The following is a 27003-nucleotide window of genomic DNA, read 5'->3' on the forward strand; positions in this document are numbered from 1 at the left end:
AGACCGATATCAAAATATACTGTGCCAAATGATAAGTACGTACTCATTATGCAGAATGGCCCATTTCACAATAATATGTATTTAGAAATCGAGAAATGTAATTTATTTCATTAATCAATGAATCTATACAATTAATTATTAATTAATTAACAGAAAATGCCATCTGAACCCAAACAGACATCTTGAGAGCTTAATAGCTTAACAGATTTTATTTTATTTTATTAAGGATCCCCAAATACTTTCAACTTGTTGAACTGCCGAATTACACAAGTTTAAATCAAGCTTTGGGCTTGTAGTTAAACTGCACTGGTAGCCCAAGGTAGGTCATTAGTTGTAGTAGTAATATGTTTACCTATTAGTCATACACATTCATATCATGGAACAAAACCAAACATTTACATTTAGGTGAAGCTGAAGTTTGGTGATTAAGTTCCTATTTTCTTCTGCTTGTTGATACGCTTCACAGTCACCTTGAATGGTCCAAAAGCATTCCCACTGATCTGTTTAAAAAACTGAAAAAGAGGATATCAAAACCAGGTATCAACTTGAAAGTGATAGAATGATCAATATGTTACAGCATTCAATCAAATTAATGTACTTTAAAAATGTCAGTGAAAGACAATGCAATACAATTTCTCAGTTTCTAAAGTTATGTCGTAATTGTATCCATTCTACTTCAGAGAAACGAAATAATATTTATGTTCTTTCCCCCAAAAAAATATTCATGGCATACAGGAACTAAATCATTCATGTATTCTTTGAGCAGATCCTTCAGCCTTAGCTAATCACAATTATAACAGATACACACACACACACACACACACACACACACACACACACACACACACACACACACACACACACACACACACACACACACACACACACACACACACACACACACACACACACACAGATGATAATGAGCAAACCTTGTCAATATGAGATGCGATTTCGTCTTCAGTCAACTCTCCATAGCTGGAGATCATCTTGACTTGTGCAGGAGCAAAGATTGTCAGCTCTGAGGATGATTTACAAGACGATAAATACAGTGGCTTGATAGTCACACACTGACAAACCACACACATGCTAGCATACAAATAGTCAGACCTGGTGAAGTTGTGACAATATAGAATCAACCCTACAAACTTATTTTTTTAAGTCTAAGGCCAGATGTTCTATTTATTTATTTTCTTTCTGTTTTTTAAAACCAAATAATATGTTTATCTCTGCCAGGAGATCTTGTTTTCACCCCTGTGTGTCTGCAGTGAACCTCTCAAACTAGGCTGATCAGTGTAGTTCTTGTGAACAGCCCAAGAGTACTCCATTTATTTTTTGTAAAAGTACAAAAGTATTGGCATCAAAATGTACTTAAAGTACCAAAAGTACTCATTATGCAGAAGGTATGTAAAAATCCTTTGAAAATAGCAGATCTACAAGCTCACAACGTGGCACTTTGCGACGCATTGTGACCTTGTAGATCGGATATTTTCAAATTGACAAAGTATATATTTAGGTTTGAAGTGGTTTTGTAATAATAATATACAATGACCTGATGACCAAATCTAAAAGTAACCAGTAACTTTAGTTTTCAAATAATTATAAAAAGTACAATATTTGCCTTTGAGATGTAGTGGAGTAGTTATTGAAAAATTGAAGTATTTCCGAATTGTGCTTAAGTACAGTACTTGAGTAAATGTACCTAGTTACTTTCTACCACTGGACCTAAATTCTCAAATATGTTTCAACTCCATTAACGACAACAGTATATGCGTCCCGCAAAGCTATGGTCTAGAACTAGCTAATTAGGTGCCTCTGTCTGGCTTCTGGGATCCATAATACTAATTAGCCAATTACAATGCCCCTGTCCCTCTGGCCTATTGGATGTAAGCCAAAAGGACTAGCCAATCGCAGGCTGGCAAATACGCTGGCACAAGCATATACATTCATAATAATGACAACATTACCCTCAAATCACAAAAATCTTAATATATCTGTTCTCATTCAACTAAGTCTGAGGTTTGTGTGATCGATGTCTGGACAAAATCTGTGGGACTAATATAAAGACATTTGTTTTGCAAAAAATGGCCTCCTGGTGGCGCTATAATAGGCCTTCCTCGGCCTCTTCCTCGGCCTAGTGGGAATGTGCAAAGTTTTTGCAATCAGACGCTGCGTTCATGATTCCAAGCATTTTGTTCAAAACGAGCCACTCCTGCAAACTTTAGATGGCAATCTTAGCCAAACAGGATGGAGTATGAAAACAACTGACAGATCTGTCTTGCTCACATGACTATAAAGATAATGTGTACCGATTTGCGTGATTTTGTTTGGACAAACTCTGTAGGAGTAATATGAAAAAAAAAATTGGGGCAGAGGTTCTGCTCTGTGCGTGCACAGTTTCACGCCTGTCCAGAGACCGACTTGCCTCACTAATCCTGCCCGCCCTATGAGCACTCATCCAGGGCATAGAAGCCACGAAAAAAAGCAGATCTACAAACACACCACGTGTGGCCCATAATATGGTCACACGTGAATTCATGTATCAAGTAACAGATGAAGACAAGGAATTCATGATTACTTTATGATTAATTAATGCTTAAATAATGTATTAGTTATTCATAAATTAAGTGTTAATTAATCGTTAATTATGTGCATGAATTTGACCCCTATAGTAAGTTGTGACCGGCGAGGGTTGTATTGCAACAGATGATAGGTGATTGCGTTGACTGGTGGTGAAGTTGTGTTGAGTGGTGATGAAATTGTGTCACCTGGTAGTGAAGTTGCATTAACTGGTGGTGAAGTTGCATTAACTGGTGGTGAAGTTGCATTACCTGATGGAAAGGTTACATTACATTGTTAAGTTATGGCTAAATGTATGGTAAGATTGGTATATTGACTGGTGCTATTGCATTAACTAGCTCTGTAGTTGCATTGACTGGCGAGGCTGAATTGACTGGATGTGCTGTTCTGTTCACTGTTGCATTGGTTGACTCTTGCTGTAGTTGAATTAGTTGTTCATGGGTGTAGTTGCATTGACTGGGGATGTAGTTGTATTTACTTATGCTGTGGTTGCAATGGCTGGTGCCGTATTTGTGAGAGGAATTTTACTAGCCTGGTTCCAGACGAATCTGCCTTTGCAAAATTGCATCGCACTTTAGCCCTCGGCAGATTAGGTCTGGCCCCCCTCAATAGAGATTTCATTTCTCTCCCTCCGAAGTCGTGAGGGACCAATCAGGGCCCAGTATCCAAATGTGGGCGGGCTTATCACCTTATTTGGATCTTTTTGTAACCGCCCCTTGGAAAAAAATCTATCATTGATAGGGACCAGACTAATATCCACGCAGTGTGTCGTGTGATATTGTCTGGCCACGCGAGGCTAGAATTTTACCTGTAACTAATTACAAGTTTAAGAATTCATGTTAGGCTGCAGTTTTATACATTTGAAGTAAGTTTCAATTATTTTTGATGAAATAGTACCTGCTGGTGTATTCATGGTGATTGTTGTTAAAGGTGCTGCTGTGGTGGGTGCTTGAGTTGATGGCAAAACCACTAAAAAAAACTTTCATATCAATACTTGTGCAGGTAATAATTAATAACTAGAAAACAATGTAATATCATTAAACATGTCATTATTTAGGCACACTGTGAGCTATTATCGGTTGAGTCAACTAACAAAACTCAAATAACAAAACTGGTGGTGAAGTTACATTAAGTGGAGGTGAATTGATTGAGTAGTGATATATTGAAAGTGATTAGTGGTAAAGTTCTTTTAACTAATGGTTCAGTTGTTTTACCTGGGGTAGTAGCTGCAGTGACTGGTAGGGATGTTGCATGGACTGTAGGTGAAGTTGCATTGAGTCGTGGCAAAGTTGGAATGACTGGTGGTGAAGCTGCATTACCTGATGGAAAGGTTACATTACATTGTTAAGTTATGGCAACATGTGTTTCTTATATTTCTGAAGTAATTATAATAAAGATTATAATTGAATGTGTTTTTGCACATTCTTTTGTCCTCTGCAGTTTTATATTGAGATAGTTCTCCCACACAACTATCCTTCTCCGTTCTCTACACTGGCTCCCCGTAGCGGCTCGCATCCAGTTTAAAACCCTGGTGCTAGCCTATAGGGCAGTGAAAGGAACAGCTCCGTCTTACCTCCAGGCTATGGTCAAGGCTTACACCCCTGCCCGACCACTTCGGTCTGCCGCCTCGGAGCGACTGGTTGCCTCGTCGCTCGTGGTCCTTCTGGCCGATCTACACGGTCACAGCTTTTTTCTGTTCTGGCCCCACAGTGGTGGAATGAACTCCCCACTGATCTTTCGCCGCAGTCTGAAAACCCACCTCTTCAGGAATCACTACCCTGACCCTTCCTCTTTGCCTTGCCTACTTGTTGTCAATTAGTTGTACGAGCTCTTGTTTTATTGGATCTTGCTTATTCGATACACTTATTTGTTTTAGCTCTTGCTCATTTGATTTTCCTATTTGTCTCATCTGTTTAAGAAAGTAGGTAACTGATATATTGCACTTTTACCTTAGCGCTACAGTAGGTATTAGTGATGCGCGGGTCGGGTTTTTTTATGACCTGCCCCGCCCCGCCACGGAACCGAACCCGCCTCAACCCGCGCCGAGTTTTACCTGTAACTCTGTAACCTTAGCTGCAGTGCCGCCTCTGGGCAATAATGTTACTATTGCATTAATTACAAGTCTAAGAATTCATGTAAGGCTGCAGTTTTATACATTTGAAGTACAGTTTCAATTATTTTTGATGAAATAGTACCTGCTGGTGTATTCGTGGTGATTGTTGTTAAAGGTGCTGCTGTGGTGGGTGCTTGAGTTGGCGGCAAAACCACTGTAAAAAATAAAACTTTGATATCAATACTTGTGCAGGTAATAATTAATAACAATATTTTTTTAATGTCATTAAACATGTCATAAAAAAGGCACACTGTGAGCTATTATCGGTTGAGTCAACTAACAAAACTCAAATAACAAAACTGGTGAAGTTACATTAAGTGGAGGTGAATTGATTGATTACATTATGACTACATGTGTTTCTTATATTTCTAAAGTTATTATGATAAAGATTATAATTGAATGTGCTTTTTAGTTATTGGGGTATTTGTCACTGTACTCTTGCACATATAAGTGGAGGTGAATTGATTGAGTAGTGATATATTGAAAGTGATTAGTGGTCAAGTAACTAATGGTTCAGTTGTTTACCTGGTGTAGTAGCTGCAGTGACTGGTAGGGATGTTGTATGGACTGTAGGTGAAGTTGCATTGAGTCGTGGGCGTGGCAAAGTTGGAATGACTGGTGGTGAAGCTGTATTACCTGATGGAAAGGTTACATTACATTGTTAAGTTATGGCAACATGTGTTTCTTATATTTCTGAAGTAATTATAATAAAGATTATAATTGAATGTGTTTTTGCACATTCTTTTGTCCTCTGCAGTTTTATATTGAGATAGTTCTCCCACACAACTATCCTTCTCCGTTCTCTACACTGGCTCCCCGTAGCGGCTCACATCCAGTTTAAAACCCTGGTGCTAGCCTATAGGGCAGTGAAAGGAACAGCTCCGTCTTACCTCCAGGCTATGGTCAAGGCTTACACCCCTGCCCGACCACTTCGGTCTGCCGCCTCGGAGCGACTGGTTGCCTCGTCGCTCGTGGTCCTTCTGGCCAATCTACACGGTCACAGCTTTTTTCTGTTCTGGCCCCACAGTGGTGGAATGAACTCCCCACTGATCTTTCGCCGCAGTCTGAAAACCCACCTCTTCAGGAATCACTACCCTGACCCTTCCTCTTTGCCTTGCCTACTTGTTGTCAATTAGTTGTACGAGCTCTTGTTTTATTGGATCTTGCTTATTCGATACACTTATTTGTTTTAGCTCTTGCTCATTTGATTTTCCTATTTGTCTCATCTGTTTAAGAAAGTAGGTAACTGATATATTGCACTTTTACCTTAGCGCTACAGTAGGTATTAGTGATGCGCGGGTCGGGTTTTTTTATGACCTGCCCCGCCCCGCCACGGAACCGAACCCGCCTCAACCCGCGCCGAGTTTTACCTGTAACTCTATAACCTTAACTGCAGTGCCGCCTCTGGGCAATAATGTTACTATTGCATTAATTACAAGTCTAAGAATTCATGTAAGGCTGCAGTTTTATACATTTGAAGTACAGTTTCAATTATTTTTGATGAAATAGTACCTGCTGGTGTATTCGTGGTGATTGTTGTTAAAGGTGCTGCTGTGGTGGGTGCTTGAGTTGGCGGAAAAACCACTGTAAAAAATAAAACTTTCATATCAATACTTGTGCAGGTAATAATTAATAACAATATTTTTTTAATGTCATTAAACATGTCATAAAAAAAAGGCACACTGTGAGCTATTATCGGTTGAGTCAACTAACAAAACTCAAATAACAAAACTGGTGAAGTTACATTAAGTGGAGGTGAATTGATTGATTACATTATGACTACATGTGTTTCTTATATTTCTAAAGTTATAATTGAATGTGCTTTTTAGTTATTGGGGTATTTGTCACTGTACTCTTGCACATATAAGTGGAGGTGAATTGATTGAGTAGTGATATATTGAAAGTGATTAGTGGTCAAGTAACTAATGGTTCAGTTGTTTTACCTGGGGTAGTAGCTGCAGTGACTGGTAGGGATGTCGTATGGACTGTAGGTGAAGTTGCATTGAGTCGTGGCAAAGTTTGAATGACTGGTGGTGAAGTTGCATTACCTGATGGAAAAGGTTACATTGTTAAGTTATGGCAACACGTGTTTCTTATATTTCTGAAGTAATTATAATAAAGATTATAATTGAATGTGCTTTTTAGGTATTGGAGTATTTGTCACTGTACTCTTGCACATTCTTTTGTCCTCTAATTAGTGGTAAAGTTCTTTAGACAAACGGTTCTTCATTTGTTTTACCTGGGCTAGTAGCTGCAGTGACAGGTGGTGACGTTGCATTAACAGGTGGTGAAGTTGCATTGACTGGTGGTGGTAAAGTTACATTAAGTGGAGGTGAATTGATTGTTACTTGTGGTGAGGTTGCATTGACTGATGTAGATGTTACAATAACTGGTTGTAAGGTTACATTAGTGGTGAGGTTGTATTGACTGGTGGTGAGGTTTGTATTGATTGTACTATTGTCAGTATCTGACAATATTAATTACGGTTTCATTAATATTAAGACTGTTCCTGTTCGCTGATGACTCAGCAGTCCTGATCTCGGGCGTGGACAAATTGCAGGTTGAGGAAGCTCTCAGCTCTGAACTCAGCAAAATCCGTACTTGGTTTACCGATCAAACTGTCACTACACCTTGGTAAAACAGAATCCATTCTCTTTGGGACCAAACATTCCCTCAGTAAAATGAATGTAAATTATTTCAATGTCAAAGACGATGACACAGTAATCTCTAGCAAAGAAGAGATTACCTATTTAGGCTGTATTTTTTGACACATACCTGACAGGTGAAAGCATGGCAACAAAGAGTAAATCAGAGAACCAGATTTTTGGGCAGAATGTCCTCTTTTGTCAACAAAAAATGCAGCCCCTTTTTGACTATGCTTGCACCTCCTGGTACTCCAACATCTCAATGTCACTAAAGACTAAGCTTCAAACCTCTCATAACAAACTGATTCGACTACTTCTCGGCCTGGGGCCCATGACCTACCTTTTTCCCACACATTTTGCTAACCTAGGATGGCTTTTTCAAGTATACTCAAGTATACTTGAAAAAGACCGAAAGGGTCGAAACGTCGTATCATAAGCTGTTATGTTTGAATAAACCCTGGAGCACAAAAGTGAGTTGCGAGCCTCATCTCTTTCTTGCATTGTTACTGTTTCTACAGTTAAAGCTCAGCACCAAAAGTACGGAGGATGTGCGTTATTTGTTTTTTTTAGAATACAGGGTTAAACAACTAAAAATAGATTGTCTTTCAAAATAGTGAATGCAACTAAGTAGGTAGTTATCACTTCTCCCTTAGACAGGCGACCCCCCCCTTTCTTTACCCCCATTCCCTCACCCCCCGCCCCTTTTTTCCCCCTACTCTGTACATATAGTGTTTTACATTGTGATGATATTGAATGTTTGGTGCTATTTTATATGTTGCTCAATTGAATACCTAGGACCCCAATGGAAACAAGACCGCAAGGACTTTTTTGGCGTTATCCTTTTAGACAAAGTGTTTGACTGTACTCGTGCTGTTTTTACATTTCTGTCTAATAAAATATTCAATCAATCAATCAATCAATGTATGTATGGCTGCAGTTGAGGTACAATTGAAATTAGGATTGATGAAATGGTGATACCTGAATTTGTATTGATTGTTGTTAAAAGTGCTGATGCTGTGGCTGCTTGAGTTTGTGGTGAAGTAACTGTAAAATAAAACGTTCATATAAGTACTTGTACTGGCCAATTAATCACATGAAATTTAAAATATAATTAATCATGTGATTAAAAAGGAAGATTCTGAAGTTTTTTTTAATCTGTTGAATCAAATATTCTTACCAGTGGCAACAATAGAAGATGGGTTCACAGGAAAGGAGAAATTAGAGCTGGATGCAGCCTCCACAAGAGCATCAACCACAGAAGTGGCATTTGGTGCTGCAATCCCGTTGAATATCAATTCAGCCTCTACCTTAACTGATCCTAAGCTACAAAAGTGACGTTGACAACTTATGTTAATCAATGAATACAACATTTTAAAGTAATACAATAAAGCCTGAATGGTGCATACCTGAAGCTTTTTACAACAGTGTGATTGAAATCGGAAAATGTTGATTTGTAGACATTGTCCATCTGTAGAGCCATTGAGAAAACAGTAATCACTATTATTCCACCAAGATCATTCAATGGGCTGTGATTAAAAGATTTACATTTATTTAATGAATAAGAATATTCCTGAGAACATGTTGAAGCATGTTGTAGGGCTTTCACGACTAGAGATTTTTACTGGTCGACTAATTTGACCCAGTGGTAGTCGTCTAGTCGACTACTCGATGTTAACCTATTAAAAAAACATATACATACATATATATATACATATATATATATACATATACATATACATATACATATATATATATATATACATATACATATACATATACATATATATATATATATATATATATATATATATATATATATATATATATATATAGCCATTGTTTTAATGCCATTACTATTATTATTATTATCCTCCTGCCTTTATTTTTATGCCGTTTTAAGGGAAGCGCTTCTGGCACAGCAGCATCTCCAAGGATCCTCAAAAGGGGGTTATTGCCCAATAATAGGCAATTATTGGGCATACTTTTGACCCCCTTTTGATAAAAAATAAAGGCAGGAGGATAATAATAATAGTAATGGCATTAAAACAAACAAAAAAAACAAAAAAAAACGTTAAAAAAAAAAGAAAAAAAAAATCAACTATTGCACCAACAAGGTCGACTATTGGTGAAAGCCCTAGTAGTAGGTATTTATTAAAACTTCAATCAATTAAATTATTTCAAGTTGATATGTTACATGATAATTGTACAAAAAAAGCTAGACATTTCCATATAGTATGTTTCTCTGTAAATATCATTATTGTTCCTCTGTCAGAGAACAACATCACAGTTAAGTTCATGCAATGAGGAATCCCTGAAGATATGGGGACTGTTTTATTGACACTCTGTACATCATGATAATGAACTTACCGCTGAAACTACTTGGGTTGCTAAGGTCTGGATTGCAGCAGGGATTGTGTTTGCAAGTTCTGGTGTGACTGAGAAGGTTTGCTGTATTTTGAATTCCAACATGACCTTTGACTCTGCTGGTGGTGCAGTTGTTGTAGATGCTGGTGATGCACAATGGGTAGAAACAGTCTTTAACTGCTACAGATGCATTAACTTAGTATTCTTGAACTGAGTAGTCATTAATTCAAAACAATTTGTGGTAACGTTGTTTTCACTAATGGTTGAGTTGTTTTAGTGACTGGCGGGGATGTTGTGTGGACTGGAGGTGAAGTTGCATTGATTGTACTATTGTCAGTATCTGACAATATTCATTACGGATATTAGGAATGTATGTACAGTAAAAGGCTGCAGTTTTATACACTTGAGGTACAATTGAAATTATCTGAATTTGTAATGATTGTTGTTAAAAGTGCTGCTGCCGTGGCTGCTTGAGTTATGGGTCAACCACTTTAAAATAAAACTTTCATATAAGTACTTGTGCTGGCCAATTAATCACAAGAAATTGTAAATATAATTAATCATGTGATTAAAAAGGAAGATTCTCCCTACTATGGGACTATTTATCAGTACTGTGAGACAATTGCATCTCTTAGAGCAGATGACCTACTCTTTGAGGCTCCAAAAGGAGCTGGGTGAAAAAAGATGGGGGAAGTGGCTGGACTATCTAGATAGCGAGCCAGATCCTTGATGATGGTTGTATCCTCCCTGTGGTATATTGTACTTTGTATTTGATCTTAAATACTGTCAACATGTTTCAGTCTTATTATTATTACTAGTACCAAATGACCCATGACCTCTATTATTTATTTATTTGTTCCTGTTCTGTTTTTGTTTTTTACCTGTATGTTTTATTTTTACTGCTGTTTTTTTCTGTTGTTTTTTTGTACTATTTCATTTTATGTATTGTCTGATAAAACTTCTGAAAATAAAGAGTTTTAAAAAAAAAAAGGAAGATTCTGAAATATTCTTACCAGTGGCAACAATAGAAGATGGGTTCACAGGAGGAAAGGAGATATTATAGCTGTGTGCAGCCTCCACAAGAGCATCCACCACAGACGTGGCATTTGGTGCTGCAATCCCGTTGAATATCAATTCAGCCTCTACCTTAAATGATCCTAAGCTACAAAAGTGACGTTGACAAGTTTTTTTTAATAATATTCATCTATTCATTTAACTACATAATTGTTTTGGTTATATATACAATTGCATCATAATTTTTCTTTTTAAAATAACACAGTGAAGCCCGAATGGTGCATACCTGAAGCCTTTCACAACATTGCGATTGAAATTGAAAAATCTTGCTCTATAGACATTGTCCATCTGTAAACATAAATATGGAGCCATTGAAAAAAACAGTAATAATTCCAGCAGAACTGTATAATCACTATTATTCCACCAAGATCAATTAAATCATTTTAAGTTGATTTGTTAAATGATAATTGTATAAAAAAGCTAAACATTTAGTATATATATACGGTAGTATATATATAGTTTCATTGTTTTAATGCCATTACTATTATTACATATAGTATGTTTCTCTTTAAATATCTTATTGTTATTACTATTGTCCCTGAAGATATGGGGACTGTTTTACTGACACTCTGTACATCATGATAATGAACTTACCGCTGAAACTACTTGGGTTGCTAAGGTCTGGATTGCAGCGGGGGATGTGTTTGCAAGTTCCGGTGTGACTGTGAAGGTTTGCTGTATTTTGAATTCCAACATGACCTTTGACTCTGCTGGTGGTGCAGTTGTTGTAGTTGCTGGTGATGCACAATGGGTAGAAACAGTTTTATATATTATTAGATGGGATATATCATGTATAATTATGACATACAAGAATAGTTATATTCTATACATTTCTAATTTCGGAATCTATTATGAAGTTTAATTGTGTCCTGCCCTATTAGTTGGAGTTACCTTTGATCAGAATATCCTTCAACTCCCACTTATGACACATTAATGGACCACTTTGGCCATTTTCAAACTATATTCATATAACTGGTCAACGCTTTACAAGACCATTGATCTTTATTTGTATATTTTATTAATGCAAGAACAGGGAACCGAAGTCTGACATCACTGCCGCTAGAGGCCGCTATCCCCCTGGATCTCCATTGAAAATACCGTAGGGTCTCTATCAAGGGCAGAATAAAGAATTTATCTCAATGCAAGCGGATGGGTTTTTGACGAACTTTAGACTTGATTTTCTTACCTTAATAAACATTGTCATAAATACTATATGCTTCCAGTCACTAGTTTAAAGTCTCCTTCCAATCATCATGACATGCGTTTTGGTAAATTACCATTTATTTTAAAATTGACGATAAAGTAGGCTATGCTCTAGGAGGGGCGGGATGATTTGATTGACAAGCTACACAACCAATAGCATTCATTCCCCGCCCCCGTTCTTGATTGACAAGCTACCCAACCAATACTGGTCTGGTTGCATTCTGCAGGATATGACGCGATATGACGCGATATATCCTGAACAATCGGCTTCATTTACGGTCTGTAGAAATCAATGGCGTAGCTTCGTCCATTCTTTTTATACAGTCTATGGTCTCAATAGCATCGTGGGCTATAAGAACTGTGTTCCAAAAATAAACAAATGAGCCCGGCGATTTTATTCATATGGATATGAAGCATCAGCTGACAGTGAAAAAGTACTAATTTATCCAAAGAGTAAGAAAATAAATACAGAGGTTATCAAATGTAACTCAATATCATAAACGACAGTCACATACCTGATAGAATCGCCGGCTGATTTGTTTGTTTTTGGAACACAGTTCTTATCATGACACGATTCAAGATGACACTATGGTATTTTCAATAGAAAAAATACTTCCTTGATCCAGGGGATAACGGTCAGGACTTCGATACTCCATGGCTTCTATGTCAGCATGCTAACTTTCCAGGAAGAGAAAGGCTATTGGCTTAGAATCGCATCAGTGATTTGACAATGATCTTTTAAGCCTTTTAAGGACTGCCTTTTTAAACATTACAAAAAATCTGGCACATCCTGTCTAAAAAAAATGCAGAAAAAAAACTTGTATTGCAATAACTTATTATCAAGCAAGATGAAAAGTCTTCTACTGATCCAGAATGCTGCTGTGTGTATACTGCAGTTATTTTAGTTTTGAAATAGTAATTTTTGTTTTTCAGGTTTTTTGAGGAAAGCCTTGATTTATTGAATCTGAAAAGGGTAGGATGAAAGAATGCATGAGATATGATTTACAAGTGTTTATTATTAAGCCAGTCAATTTCACCAGGTATTGGTTGTGCATTTAGTCACTTTTTAGTCTTAGTTTTAGTCAACTATAATAATCCTGGTGTACTGACTAGGAAAGAACTAGAACTACCAAATATTTCTTCAATATTAGCTTCTCTGCATTGCCTCCCTGTAAAACCATAATATAATTTAAATCATTCTCCTCACCTACAGTATAAATCCCTAAACGTCGGCCATGCATCATCATATCTAAAGACCTTTTTGTACCACACCTACCTACCTAGAATGCAAGCTTACTTTCATTTTCTCATTTTGGATTACACAATTACACAAACAAGTGGGATACTAACACTAAATGCAACACAGATATAATGCAATTATGTGAATGGCATTTAGCCTACATCACCTACCGGTCGTGATTTGTCCCACGAACAAGCCAAGCCAAGCGGTAAACAGCAGTGATGAAGACATCTCTGTGTCTCTGACAGACAGGCCTGATAATGGAAGCACACGGAAGCAGGTGTTATTTATATTCCAGCTGAGAGTGAGAAGTAGGAGTTATCAGATGAAGGAGAGAGAGAGAGAGAGAGAGAGAGAGAGAGAGAGAGAGAGAGAGAGAGAGAGAGAGAGAGAGAGAGAGAGAGAGAGAGAGAAAGAGAGCGAGAGAGAGAGAGAGAGAGAGATTCAGGTACTGTGTTTTTCATCAAATGACTCATCCAGACTCATACTGGTTCAGCTGCATTAATGTATCACCCAGGATTCAAACCCAGGTATCCTGCGTGGGAAGCCAAGCATCTACTACCGCATCCAAAGTGGAAACCCCCTTCACAAGGGGAGATATTATAGGCTTATAAGCTGGCAGGGCCAATCCATTACATTTACCCCATTGACCTTGGGCACGTATCTGAAAAATCCTGGTTTGCCATATATTCATAGCATAAACCGTGTGAATGTGTCCAAAATACTGTAGAGAGATTTGGCCTGTTGCCAGTTGAAGTCATTTCTATTTTGCATCGAATACTTTATCACAGCAACAACTATTTACACTTGAATATTAGACTAATATTAGACTAGATCGCCTCAGATGAGGAGAGAAGAGTCTAAAAAAAGTGCTTCAATCTCAAACGTGCAGCTGATCCAGACACACATTATCATTAACAGCAATTTACAGTTTTAATTGTGTTTATCTTATACTGCAGACAATTTTCTAACACATTATAAATGTTTTTAAAGTTTGGAATAAATACCAGATTCCCAATAGTTGTTTTTAATTAACGTTGCAGATGATAAACCTTCTTAAATATCTTAAAACTATATGCTTCTATAATTAATATTCATGTCACCATGAAGAGTGCAAGTCTTATAGGGATTTGTGGTTTTATCGATATTTTTATATAGGGTTTAGTTTTTTTGGAGATCCACTGATCCGTCCGACTTCCCACTCGGTGCATTAAGCCCTCGGGAAGCCGAGTTTGGGCATGCCCATATATGAGAATATCGGTTGGATCAGCAGTTCTAGACAACCACCTACCCAACCAAAGTTCACTGTATTGTATTTAAAGTAATTAAAGTAAGTCTCTGCAAGTTGATTCTCAAACAGTAGCCTAATAATATTAACATAAATCAATGGCTTCCTGTAAGTGGAATGCTTTGGAAAACTGTCAGCAGTGATGTACACATGATTTGTACTCATTGGGTTAACAAGCAAAAGCACTGGTATGGAGCTTTAAGTAGGTTCATATATAAAGTGAAGAGAGATACTGTAGGGTAGGGGATGTATCATGAGCAAATGAGCCTTTTTAATATAGTTCCATACTGGTTCCACCAGAGGGGGCCCATGCCAAGGCACCTGTCAGACAATTAAGATGACTCACTACTAGAGCAACAGTTCTCATACTGATTTTTGTTTTTCATCACAGCTGCAGAAAGAAATGATTTGTCTGTCTCAGTTCTCTCATGATTTGATCACTTATTTTATTTTATCTCTTCTTTGATTTAACATAATATTTAACAAATCTTCTCAAAATAAAATAGCCTATCGAATTTGAAATTATGTAGCATTAGAGATATTATGCAGATTGAAGGTCTTGCATAGCAGGTGAAACCTTGCACAGACATGACCCACTAGATGGCGCGCTCTTCCTACTGAAAGTGAAACGGTTTCCTTATGTTCTGTTGATAAAGTGAACTTAATCTTATTGCCCATTGCCACCCAAGTTGCAAAAAAAAAGAAGGAAAAAAGAAAAGAAAACTATGGCAGTATTTATCTACAGACACAGAAATCAACAGAACTATTCGATTTTCCTCAGTTCCATTCCTCATGTTTCACAGTTATGAATAATGACTTGTATCCCAAAGGGGGATGTGCAGTGCACTTCCATCTTTGAGCTTACACTCCACAAGTTTGTGGTCTACAAGACAACAAATTGCTCATGGTGAGTGAGTGTCCTGGGCGTGCACGTGTGTCACTGCGCCTCCCATCTGGGTTCAGGGTTTTGGAACCAGAGGATTTTTTGACTTGTTGATTTGCACACCGATCGTCACAAACAAAATGTAACCACACAGACGTCAATGAGATTCCCTCTGGAAGATGTTCCACACTTAAACAATCTGCTCCATGTCTCTCTCTGCACGTCAACAGGCTAACCGAGCGAATGCCTCGGATGCTTGGGGGAAACTTTAGCTATGAGAATGGCTAGGAAATGGGTATGGTGGATTTACACTTGCATGCTCACTTGGATGAAGGGAGCTGTTATGGCTAATTTACATGTTGTCACGGTTGTGCAACGAAGTAGGCCTATAAATTAAGCTTAAGTCTTGTAGAAAGTCTGGGGTCTGGTGCAACCTGTGGCCCAGCTGTAAACTATGATTGAGTCCGACCAGAGCTATTCTGGCCTGAGTTCTTTGGCTTAGTGTTTTGAATTCCTTTTTATTTTCCAGCTATTTGTATTCTGTAAAGTACAAAGGGTGGACCCTGTCATTTCATTTTTCAATTATTATTATTTTGTTCTGTTGAGATTTGTGCACCAATATTCTTTCGCTAAAACGTCCTTATGTTGTCACTCTATATACTGTATCTAGAGCTCCTCTATATATCCTGATACAGAGAAATAAATCCAATTCGCCCTCATGGATCAAAACATTTGATCCTATTTTAAGTATTTTTTACAAGAGGTGATACTCAGCCACCACACTATCACGTACGGTATAGTACAGCAAGTACAGTAGGCTCACCTCTCCTTACAAGTGAAATGGTGCATTATATAGTGCGTTTCTTCAGGAACCTTACAGTCCCAAGCTTGTCTGTGTGTACTATTAAACACACTGAAGTTATCAAGCAGAGATACATCATGGACACGAACACAATGACAACCTTGACAAAATTACAAAAGTGCAAAAGCGAACTGCAATGTAACATACTAGCAAAGTGTTTCTATTAACTGAATGTATCATGAACATGTTCAGGCAGTTGCACATTAACCACTTAAAAACCCTATATACTTTGGTAAAATGCATTAATCTGTGGGGCTATTTGCCCTTGTTTAATACTTTGACCAGGGTCCCACAAATCTCTAGTCTGCTCCTTTTTTCCCTCAACACCAAACCGATTCACAACGACACACACACACACACACACACACACACACACACACACACACACACACACACACACACACACACACACACACACACACACACACACACACACACACACACACACACACACACACACACACACACACAAATAAAAACAGATTGTTCATTTTAGATAAAAACGGAATCAATCTGGTTACAAGTTAACTCCGAGGCACAGCAGACCTCAGTTTTCTGAGCCAAAATGAATAAACAAATCAAATCAAAGCAAATATTACAAGAACCCCGTCAGACCGCCCACCCCTCCTCCACCTCCTCCTTGTCTCTGGAGTTGAGAAGTTTACCAGGCCAAAACTAAATTGCCCACAGTAAGCAATTTTTCTACCTCACCGAGCCAGGACACAGCCGACTGCTCTGGAGGGGGGGGGGGGGGGGTCAATCTCTCTCAGTCAGTGGTGGAAAAAGTAGTCCAATGTCTTACTTAAGTAAAAGTATCAATACTGCAACGTAGAAACAGTCTGTTACAAATAAACATCTGCTAATCAAAATTTACTTGAGTAAAAGTACAAAAGTATTGGTATCAAAATATACTTAAAGGACGAAAGTAAAAGTAGTCATTATGCAGAATGTCCCATTTCACAAGTTTACAAATGTATGAACATCTTTTGAAAATAGCAGATCTACAAGCTCACAATGCGCCGCATCGCGGGGCATTGTGAGCTTGTAGATCGGCTATTTTCAAATGGCCGAAATGTATATAGGGCTGAAGTGGGTAATGTATGTTTTGTAATAATATAATCAAAATCTACAAAGTAACTAGTAGCCTAACTAAAGTTTTAATATAATTATAGTGGAGAAAAGGTATAATATTTGCCTCTGAGATGTAGTGGAGTAGAAGTAAAAGTACTATAAATTGGAAATACTCCAGTAAGTAAAAATACCTCCAAATTGTACTGAAGTACAGTACTTGAGTAAATGTACATAGTTACTTTACACCACTGATCTCAGGGGACGCAGGAGGAGAGGAGCGGAGCGGAGAGAAGGAGGGAAAGATATGGGGCGACACAGATGGCCACACCTTGAACACGTCTGACTAAAACCCACACTGTAGGCCAGGTCAGGGGTCAGTGGAGACAACAAGCTCCACAGTGCTGAATGGACCCCCCCCCCCCCCCCCCCCCTCGTTCACCCCCAATATAGGAGAGGTGAGGTAATTGAACTCCTTTGAACCAACAAGACATACAGAACTTACTTTGCAAGTCAACAGCTGAATAAATGTGTGTTTTCTCTCTCTTGTCTTTGCATTTGTATCTGTATAAGTGCTGCCTATAAATCAGAGAAATACAATAAGTATGTATTAATCACTTAAACTTGTTACGTTTTTTTTTACTTCAAACTTCACATGATGCGATGCAACTTGGCATTGTGCGCTTGTAGAAGTGCTATTTTAAAAATACTTTGTGAATTATTTTTAATGTTTTTGAAAAACATCGTCCATTACGACATGCCCAAAATAGGGACACCGTGGTGAAAGTGGTTGAGCAAAACAGAGAATTAAAATATTATTAACAGGCGTAGCAGTAATACCGGTCCGATATATACTATTACCATGTAATACTAATACTGACTAACTAAATCTGTAGCTCCCTCAGTCATTATCTAAATCAGGGTTTCTCAAAGTAGGTTGCACATATATTTGAATGTTGTGGACCAGTGGTGGAAAGTGTACTTAAGTACAAGTACTGTACTTATGTACAATTTTGAGGTACTTTTACTTTACTGGAGTGTTTCCAATTTTCAATACTTGTACTTATACTCCAATAAATCTCAGAGGCAAATATTGTACTTTTACTCCACTAAAATTATTTGAAAACTTTAGTTACCAGTTGTAGATTTGGATTATTATTACAAAACACACATTAACCACTTCAGCCCTATTTAAACGTTTCTATTTTCAAAAGATTTTAATAAATCTTATACATATGATACCTTCTGAAACGGGGCATTCTGCATATAGTGAGTACTCTAACTTTTGGTACTTTAAGTATTTTGATGCCAATACTTTTGTACCACTGTTGTGGACACCATCATGATCTTATAATAATACTAATAAACATCAGCAGCATCATCATCATTATAATGATACAAATAGGTATAGAAGAGCCTATCATACGCTTATGCTAAATGTCAAAGTAGTAAAATGTGCCATAAATATAAGGTGCTACAGTGAAAAGTAACAATGTAATTTAGGGGTGCCATGGATGAATTTATTTTTATAGGGGTGATACTAGACACATGGTTTTCATTGGTCAGTCTGCTTGAATGAACTCCTCTTAATTTAATTCAGTTTAACAAGAAATTGTTTAATATAGACGGTTGTTGCTAGAAGATGTGTAAAAGCTCTGCTCAACAACTGGTCAGCTGTGTACGCCACTAGGAAGGAGTAGGCTCACAGCAAATAGAAAACAAACACAGCTGATAATAATGGATAAAAAAAAACAACCTATGGACCTTTTTTTGTAGGCCAACTAGCTAGTTAACTAACAGCTGTTTCTCGTCTTTGTAGTTTATGTCGTTCCTTGGGCAATGGTTACAAAGCGGATGTTGACAAATGTTGGACCGTTCAGGGCAGCTGTGTTATTGTTTACAGCCTGAAATCATCTATATATTAGAGGGTCCAGTGTAGTTATGATGTCATGGGACCTGGAACACCAAGCTGCTTTGCTGTGTGTACGAGTTTCATGGAAGTCTTACAAAGATCCAACATTTCTGCATCCACCACGGCAGATTTTAGAACCAGCATCCTGTGGTCGCCATTCATCAACAGAAATGTGAATGTGACATATTTCCATGACAATGCTATCAGCCTTGTTTGAGCATGGATGTATACTATCATTTCATTTCCATCTCACAGACTGTTTTAAAGGAACAGAGAAGTTTGAAGACCTTCAGCTGCTCAAGGAAGAGAGGAGGCTTGGAGTTTTATAATGCAAATCGCTTGAACAAAAAGAGCTGGTTTGCGATGCAGGCCTCGACCACGTTAATTGAATTATCTCCTCTGAACCGGAGGCGTGGAGGAGCCGCATGCAGAACGTGGCCTGTTGAAACAGAAAAGCGACCATGGTCAACCTTGCCAGCTGCAGCAAGATATTTGAACGGAGAGAAAAGATCACTTTCTAATGATTTGCATAAATGCATTTCCTTGTGAATGTGCTATACAAAAATGTTTGACTTGACTTTAAATTAGACTTGTATTTTGAATGATAAATGATGCTACAAAATACAGTGAAATTAATTCAATAGGCGGGAAATACTTACTGAACAATGTAACAATAGTTGGCCCCCAAAAAAGAAAAGACAAAATAAGTGAATAACGAGGCTGAGTTTTTAAAGCCAGGCAGCAAACCAAACCCATGAAGGATAGAAAGATTAATGAACATGAACATGGTTGATATTCTTCCCACACTATCCACAGGGAAGGACAGTGAGAGTGAGCTACAATCTAGATACATGTGGCCAGACTGGTAATTAACCAATTACTAACACTAACTTACCAATTACTTACTCTAATTGCCGGTCTCCTGAGGAGAGGTTAAGGGATCAGTGCCTCCCTAGACGCTGGCTGACTGGCTGGCTCTCTGCCACCGTGTCATCCATCCTGGGGCCCTAATCGAGTTATCATATCAACAAATCTCTCATCAGGGGCCCCGTGCCTGACACTCCCAGAAAGAAACCCAGAGGGGGACAACAAATTTCTAACAGCAGGATGCTGATGGTATGGAGTCGGCCTGCCAGGCAGCCCTCAAAGGTAGCTGTAGCTCGCCCTGGGGTCAATGCTTACACTGGACAGCACGAATCCCATCTCGGGCCCTGATGCCCTGGTGATCTATAGGAGTGAGTCTGAGAACCAGGAGAAAAAAAAAGAAGAAGAGGGACGTTGTTTAGTGCTGCACACAATGGGTCCTGGGGGAACACAATGTAGTGGCCATGCAGAGTTTGGAGGGGAAGGTGGGGACTCCGGACCCCCTGTGGCTGCGAGAGGAGACACGGGGTCAGGGTGTTAGGGGCCACACTGGCCCCCGCCTGGGGAGAGGGTTAATGTACTATTAATCTGGGGTCATGCAAGCGTCTCCGTGCTCATATATCACCCGTTGACGGCAGAAATCACTGATGACCACCGGCACCAATCCTCTGTCATAAACGATCATCGCTGCCGTGCACATCTTTGTGAGTGTCCAGAAAAGAACACATCTCTGTTCCAGAACTACTCTTAGAACTACTCTTCTCTGTTCTAGAACTGCTCTTCTCTGACCTGAAAGCACTCTGCTGTGGCCTAGAACCACTCGTCACTAGCCTGGAACCATTCGTCTCTCTTCTAGAACCACTTCTCTCTAGTCTACAATTACCCCAGCTTTACAAAAAAGGGTCACAACACTTTGAAGTGGTGAGAGGGGATGGATGAAAAGGGACCATAACTGGGGTGCCCTGGTGGCGACTTGACCTAATAATTACAATGCCCCGGTTCAAATCCAGGCTCACAAACCTCTGTTGAGTGCAGGGTTCGATTTGTAAAAAAGAAAAAAAGGGAAAAAATGAATAAATAACAGAGGTGGAGACATTTTCTTAACCACGCAACTACTTCTTAGTATGACAAATTGCTAAAATAGCTGATCAACAAGCTCACAACGAATTGCATCGATGCGTTGTGAGCTTGTAGATCTACTATTTTTGCTATTTTCTAATTAAAAGAAATTGGACAAACTTGCCTCAAATGGGGATGCGAGGGTTAATGTGATGACATTTTTATTTTAATGAAATAGTCAAATTGTGATATTACCAAAGAAATAGACATATCAGACTATATTTTCCAAAAGGAAAAGCACATATTTAAGTCAGTTGACCAGAATTAGGGATAAAACATATCCCCATTGGCAAGAAAACTGAATGACTAGAGGGAAGGATATCAAAAGCTGAGGCATGGATTTCCCCCCATCCCCCCAGCAAATTAAACCCTGGTTGCACCTCTCCCTCTGACCTGACTTTCCTGTGATTCTTCACAGTCTCTATTTATCTTTAGATAACATCTTCAAAAACTGTTACCAAGTGCTTGACCAACAAGATACCGAAAACTAAATAAAAGCCAAAAAAAAAAAACATCAATCAGACACCACAATACCAGACAAGGATTAAAAACAGGGTTCCATGAGAGTGTGTAAGAAGGTCACGTGTGTGTGACTAAATGTTCCGGTGAGTCTGATTTCACATTTCATAGCCGGGCCCATGCAGGCCAGAGAAAAGCTGTGTGTTTGTGTTTCTCTTGCTGACGGTGCATGGAGGCATGAGAACCAGCATTCCCTGGAGGCACAGCGGTGTCAAGATAAGGAGATGGAGGAGGGTTGTGGCTCAGCGCAGAGCCAAATGTTTGACACGCTCTTTTCAACATCCCTATTCTCCCGGACACACACACACACACACAGACAGACACACACACACACACACACACACACACACATTATGCACGCTTGCACATTTGCACGCACACACGCAATAGAAGCATACACCTAGTCACGGACACACACGGACACACCACCTTATGACTCACGCCCATATCAACACCGATAGCCTTGATGCCATCAGATTTTGTTTTCTCTTTCTTTTGTTTTCACTCAGCGATAAGATTTGTATCTCCGTGAAGTGCTGAGATGTGGAACTCGTAGACTCGGTCGAGCCGGTGACCCTCTCTGACTCGCCATTCCCTCTCGCCAGGCCCATTAATTGAATTACCTATTCATCGACAAGTGGAGGGTGCACGGAATTAGCCTCTCCGCTCTGCTAGCTCTCAATGTTAAGAGGTTCCTTAATAGAGTGTTGACTGGTTTCCATTGAAGCTCCCTCTCCCTGGGTGTGGGAGAGTGGAGGGCCAGAGGTACAAGCGGGTGGGGGGTGGAGTGGGGATAGTGCAGGGTAGGGTAGGGTAGGATAGGGCAGGTATGGAGAAACCCAGAGGGGGGCTGACCTTCGACCCCTCTCTGGAGAGGGACTCGGGTCCATCCAGCCACACAATGCTACCGGGGCACAGCCCTTAGCGGCTGCCTGCTGCTTCCCACAATGAGGCCTTTTGGCTGGGTCTCTCTAGGGCAAAAAGACCCCCCGGAGCTCCGGCTGCCATGCGGAGGTCTTTCACCGCTTTCCATCTCTCTCTTACTCTCTCTGTCCTTGGGTCCTCATTCAGAAACAGAGATACAAAACAAAAAAACTCAATAACAGAGAAGATATAAGGGGAACAATAGTCTTTGGAGGGCATCTTAACCCAGCAAGAAACAATGTCAACATCTGTGGAGAACGGATAGTTAGATAGACACTGTGTCCTCCACGGTGGAAAAAAAGGGTTCTTGTCCTTCTGGGAGGCCATATTGAAAAGGCTACAGTGTTGTTTTGTTGTCGTATGAGAGGGATTTGGTCCTCTCCCCTTTTCAGCAGCCGGCTGAACCGCACCGTGACGCCCGGCGAAGCCATTTTGTCTCAGGGGCCCGGAAAAACGATGCGAGGCCCGGAGAGAGTCGGCAGCGGCGCCTCTTTCTTCGCCTGGTCCGGGTGAAACAGATTATTGTCGTACACATCGAGTGGTAAAATGCATCAAAGTCGGCAGGGAGTGTGTCCCGGATAGAGAGAGCAACAGGGTTGATGTTGCGTGAGAAGGGGGGGGGGGTCGAACATGGACACATAGTGTGTGTGTGTGTGTGTGTGTGTGTGTGTATGAACGGAGGCCACCCGCATGCCCAGACGTGTGGGAGCGTATTGGATTCTCGTGGGGCGTCTGGGAAAGACACTGTCTTTGACTCTCTCCGTCTTTCTTTTTCTCCAGCATGTGGTCTCCCCTCATGCAACAACACTACCAATATAAAGCGTCTCTTCATCTCTTCTCGGTGCCGTACTCTCTCATCCTGACGTGAAAAGGATCATTCACTGTCTGGCAGACTGTGCGGCCTCTAACTTCCACTCACCCCAATTTATCAGTTTACCACCAATTGGGCCTAACTGAGAGCTTGTGGGATTCCAGGTGCTTAGCATTAATTCTACTTTGTAGTGGTTTGCGACGGGCGGCTATGCGGCACGAACTATGTGTCGTGTCCCTACATGTCCGTGTAAGCGCTTCACCAAACCATACTGTATGACGTGCTACAATGCACGCACACATGTACTCACAGAGACACAGATACATGCATACTGTGTCGACACAAGCACCCATATAGACACACATGCATGCTTCTACACACACACACACACACACACACACGCGCACACACGCACACGCACACACACACACACACACACACACACACACACACACACACACACACACGCCCGCGTGCGCAGACAGCCTGTGGCAAAGTCATTTCATGCTGTCTTTTGTCATGCCTCAATGTACAGTAGCCAACAGATGAGCTGAAATTACTTTGGTGTCCTAATGCTGTAATGTCCCGACAGCACATTGAATCGGTTACGTCCCCTGTGTTTCTTCTGCTGCTCGCCACAGACATGAATGTCCTCGGTTGGATTATCATAATATTGTGATATCGTGAATGGGTTCTGTTACTTTGGCCCCGCGAAGCGCTGTTGTCTACAGTTTCATGTTTGCATGAAAATAGATACAGCTGACATGAACCATCAAACGAGATCAGAATAAAAGGACGAGGGGTAAAACAGAGCTCCCCGTCCGCCACAAACAGTATCGCTTCAGATCTCAATCCGCGAGCAAAAACCACATCCCTCTAGAAACCCACCGCCTCAACAAATGTAACCCCGGCAGGGCTTCCTGTTAGACGTCTGAGAAGTGACACAAATGGACACATTCATACTGAGATCAAAGCACGAGTCCTGCGGTCGCTTAAGCCGACGGAAAGAGAGAGAGAGAGAGAGAGAGAGAGAGAGAGAGAGAGAGAGAGAGAGAGAGAGAGAGAGAGAGAGAGAGAGAGAGAGAGAGAGACAGAAAGAGACAGAGAAAGGGTGAGTTAACTTTGGTTTGGTTTGCAGACTCAGCATCTACAGTATGCTTTCAATACCCTGTCTTATAGGCAGACAGAGAATTGGACATCATTGAGAGAGACAGACAAAGACTGGGACACAGTCCAGGTCGGGACTGGGATGTTCCTTGTTCCTTGTTACAAGGAAGGAGGGATAAGAGGATGAACACTACAACAAAAATGAAGAACAATACAAAGTGATCCTCCTGTGCCCTTAGGACAGAGGGGTTGGAATAATAGTGGCAAGCAGCTTTATCCTGCCACCGAGGAGCTCTGAAATGACAGACAGACAGACAGACAGACAGACAGACAGACAGACAGACAGACAGACAGAGAATGTGACATTTGTTCCCTTAACGTTATACCCAGAGCAGGGGTCTTCAATGTTTTCAGACCAAGGACCCCTTAGCTGAGAAAGAAGGGGAAGCAGGGAACCTTACTATATATTGTATAATATTGTGTTGCAGATTGAACTTTTTCATAGATGGCTTCATAGACCCCCCGTTGAAGACCCCATGCACTAGAGCTCTAGATACATCAGATATGATGAGTTGAGATGATTGATGGCCTGGGTAGGAGAGGAGAGGAGAGGAGAGGAGAGGAGAGGAGAGGAGAGGAGAGGAGAGGAGAGGAGAGGAGAGGAGACTGGCCTGGACCAATATATCAATAGTTATTGAAATGTTTTTTATTAATATTATAAATATGATTAGGTTATTTAATAGCCTAAAGTAATCTTACTAATAAAGTATTCAACAATCAACAAGATAAAAATTAAATGGTGACTCACATTTTTTTTGTTATACTATAAGCTCTCGTGTTCATAGAGAGAGAGAGAGAGAGAGAGAGAGAGAGAGAGAGAGAGAGAGAGAGAGAAAAGAGAGAAAGAAAGCTGCGGAGAAGAAACTAATCCCTTTCTTTACGTGACGACACAACAGTCTCCCCCTCGCCTTCAATTACCCAGGGATCCTTGGGTGTGGACTTCCACGTACCGCAGGACGCTGTAAACACCACACAATAAAAAGACAGTCAATGGCCATGCTAATGTAATATGCCTGCGTTTGGAAAGAAAGGAACAAAAAGGAGGAGGGGGGCAGCGTTTTAAAAGAAAGCCACTTACAAAAACACAAATTTGGTGGTCTTGACGACTGTAAGCGGCAGACTGTAAAAAAAAAAAAGTCTAGTGCTAGGGAGAGAAACTATAAACGCGCCAGTTGTTTCTGGGACGTTTTATATACCACAACAAACGGCGACAGAATGCCCAAACTTGACAACCCGAGCGTTCCCTCCATTGATTTCTTTTATTTTTTTTACTCTGCTTCTAGGCAAGCTAGCAGTTTAGCATGTGTTGTTCATACAGGCTGCAAATAGACACCGCTTCAGACTGTTCTTACGACCGCAGAAGCTTAGCACTCCTCTTAATGAGCCACGCAGTGTGTGTGCGTGTGTGCGTGCGTAGTTGCTTGCGCATGCCGCGTGCGCCTGTGTGTACAGTACATGTTTCAGGCCAACACCTGGACCAGCTGCCAGTTGTAAAGCTCTAGCGCTGTGAGGGGCTAATAAAGCACTTTTCAGGCGGCCATGTTTCTTCCTCTAGCCTAAATCTCAAGCGAAGCCTCTAAAATCACTTTACAGCATCCTCCATTAATTGGACTCTTACCTCCGAAGGGCTTAAAGTGGAAGAACATCACATTCACACGTAGTGTAGGCATATACAGTGTGTTGGAATGTTTGCACAAGTAAGTATTAAAATGAACACCTTACCAAGTGAGCACACATATTTGTCTGTCAGTGCAAACACGCACACTCATCCAAACATAGCTAAACTCCACAAAAACAGATCTCCCTCCTCTTTTTTTCTGTGAACATTTCTCACGGTGGAGACAGGCAGCAGGCAGTGTGTGTGCCTGTACGTGTGTGTGAGGAAGTGCAGAGCATACTTATCTGGCTCAGGATCAGCATTTAGGACGATGTGCTCATTGTCAGCACTGTGCGGGTGGAGATAGGCCCTTTGTGCAGCAGCCTCCTGCAGCTGGCTCCCACTGTAGAGGCGCTGGACTGGGCTCGTCTGGTCGGAGCTTTTGGGCTGGGCTGGAAAAAATGTGTTGAGAAACAGCCCGAAAGGATCAACACTTTATTAATGGAGGCTCAAATGGTATCTAAATGCCACATAAAATACTGTATAACAAGACACATGAATGCACTCCGCTTTTGTATTGTTGTTCTGTTTTCATTTGCTGACCTTTGTGGTGTAACTAGTGACTATAACTTATAATACAACATAACCTCACAGTACTAGGGGATTGTGCAAGAAATTCATCTGATAGTAGGTTATACAGTACACATTATTTTTTGCAAATGTAGTGGATATCAGTCCCTCTGTGTGCTATAGGCCATTTGATTGGTTGG

At 40.2% G+C, this 27003-nt stretch overlaps 1 protein-coding gene across 6 annotated transcripts; it reads right to left on the bottom strand.

Annotated features, from left to right (window-relative positions):
* Positions 1-88: 88 nt before the first annotated feature.
* LOC311052667 (uncharacterized protein) lies at positions 89-26596 on the bottom strand. Of its 6 annotated transcripts, none has more exons than XM_084067749.1 (18): positions 26535-26596; positions 13390-13473; positions 11371-11510; positions 11003-11064; positions 10716-10864; positions 9706-9845; positions 8745-8806; positions 8516-8661; positions 8317-8382; positions 6637-6741; positions 6206-6256; positions 5219-5329; positions 4776-4847; positions 3795-3899; positions 3478-3549; positions 2769-2831; positions 933-1021; positions 89-512 (listed from the first exon to the last, which is right to left on the bottom strand). In XM_084067749.1, exons 1-18 carry the CDS (start codon positions 26554-26556, stop codon positions 426-428), a joined length of 1626 nt encoding a protein of 541 aa, XP_083923875.1. In that variant the 5' UTR covers positions 26557-26596; the 3' UTR covers positions 89-425. The 6 variants fall into 6 exon arrangements, with proteins under 6 accessions (XP_083923875.1, XP_083923874.1, XP_083923873.1 ...); XM_084067748.1 differs by having other exon boundaries at positions 3478-3528; positions 6206-6277; XM_084067747.1 differs by having other exon boundaries at positions 6206-6277.
* Positions 26597-27003: the final 407 nt, after the last annotated feature.

This window comes from Gymnoscopelus microlampas (genome assembly GCF_963454915.1).
Source record: "Gymnoscopelus microlampas genome assembly, chromosome: 9".
Taxonomy (NCBI): Eukaryota; Metazoa; Chordata; class Actinopteri; order Myctophiformes; family Myctophidae; genus Gymnoscopelus; species Gymnoscopelus microlampas.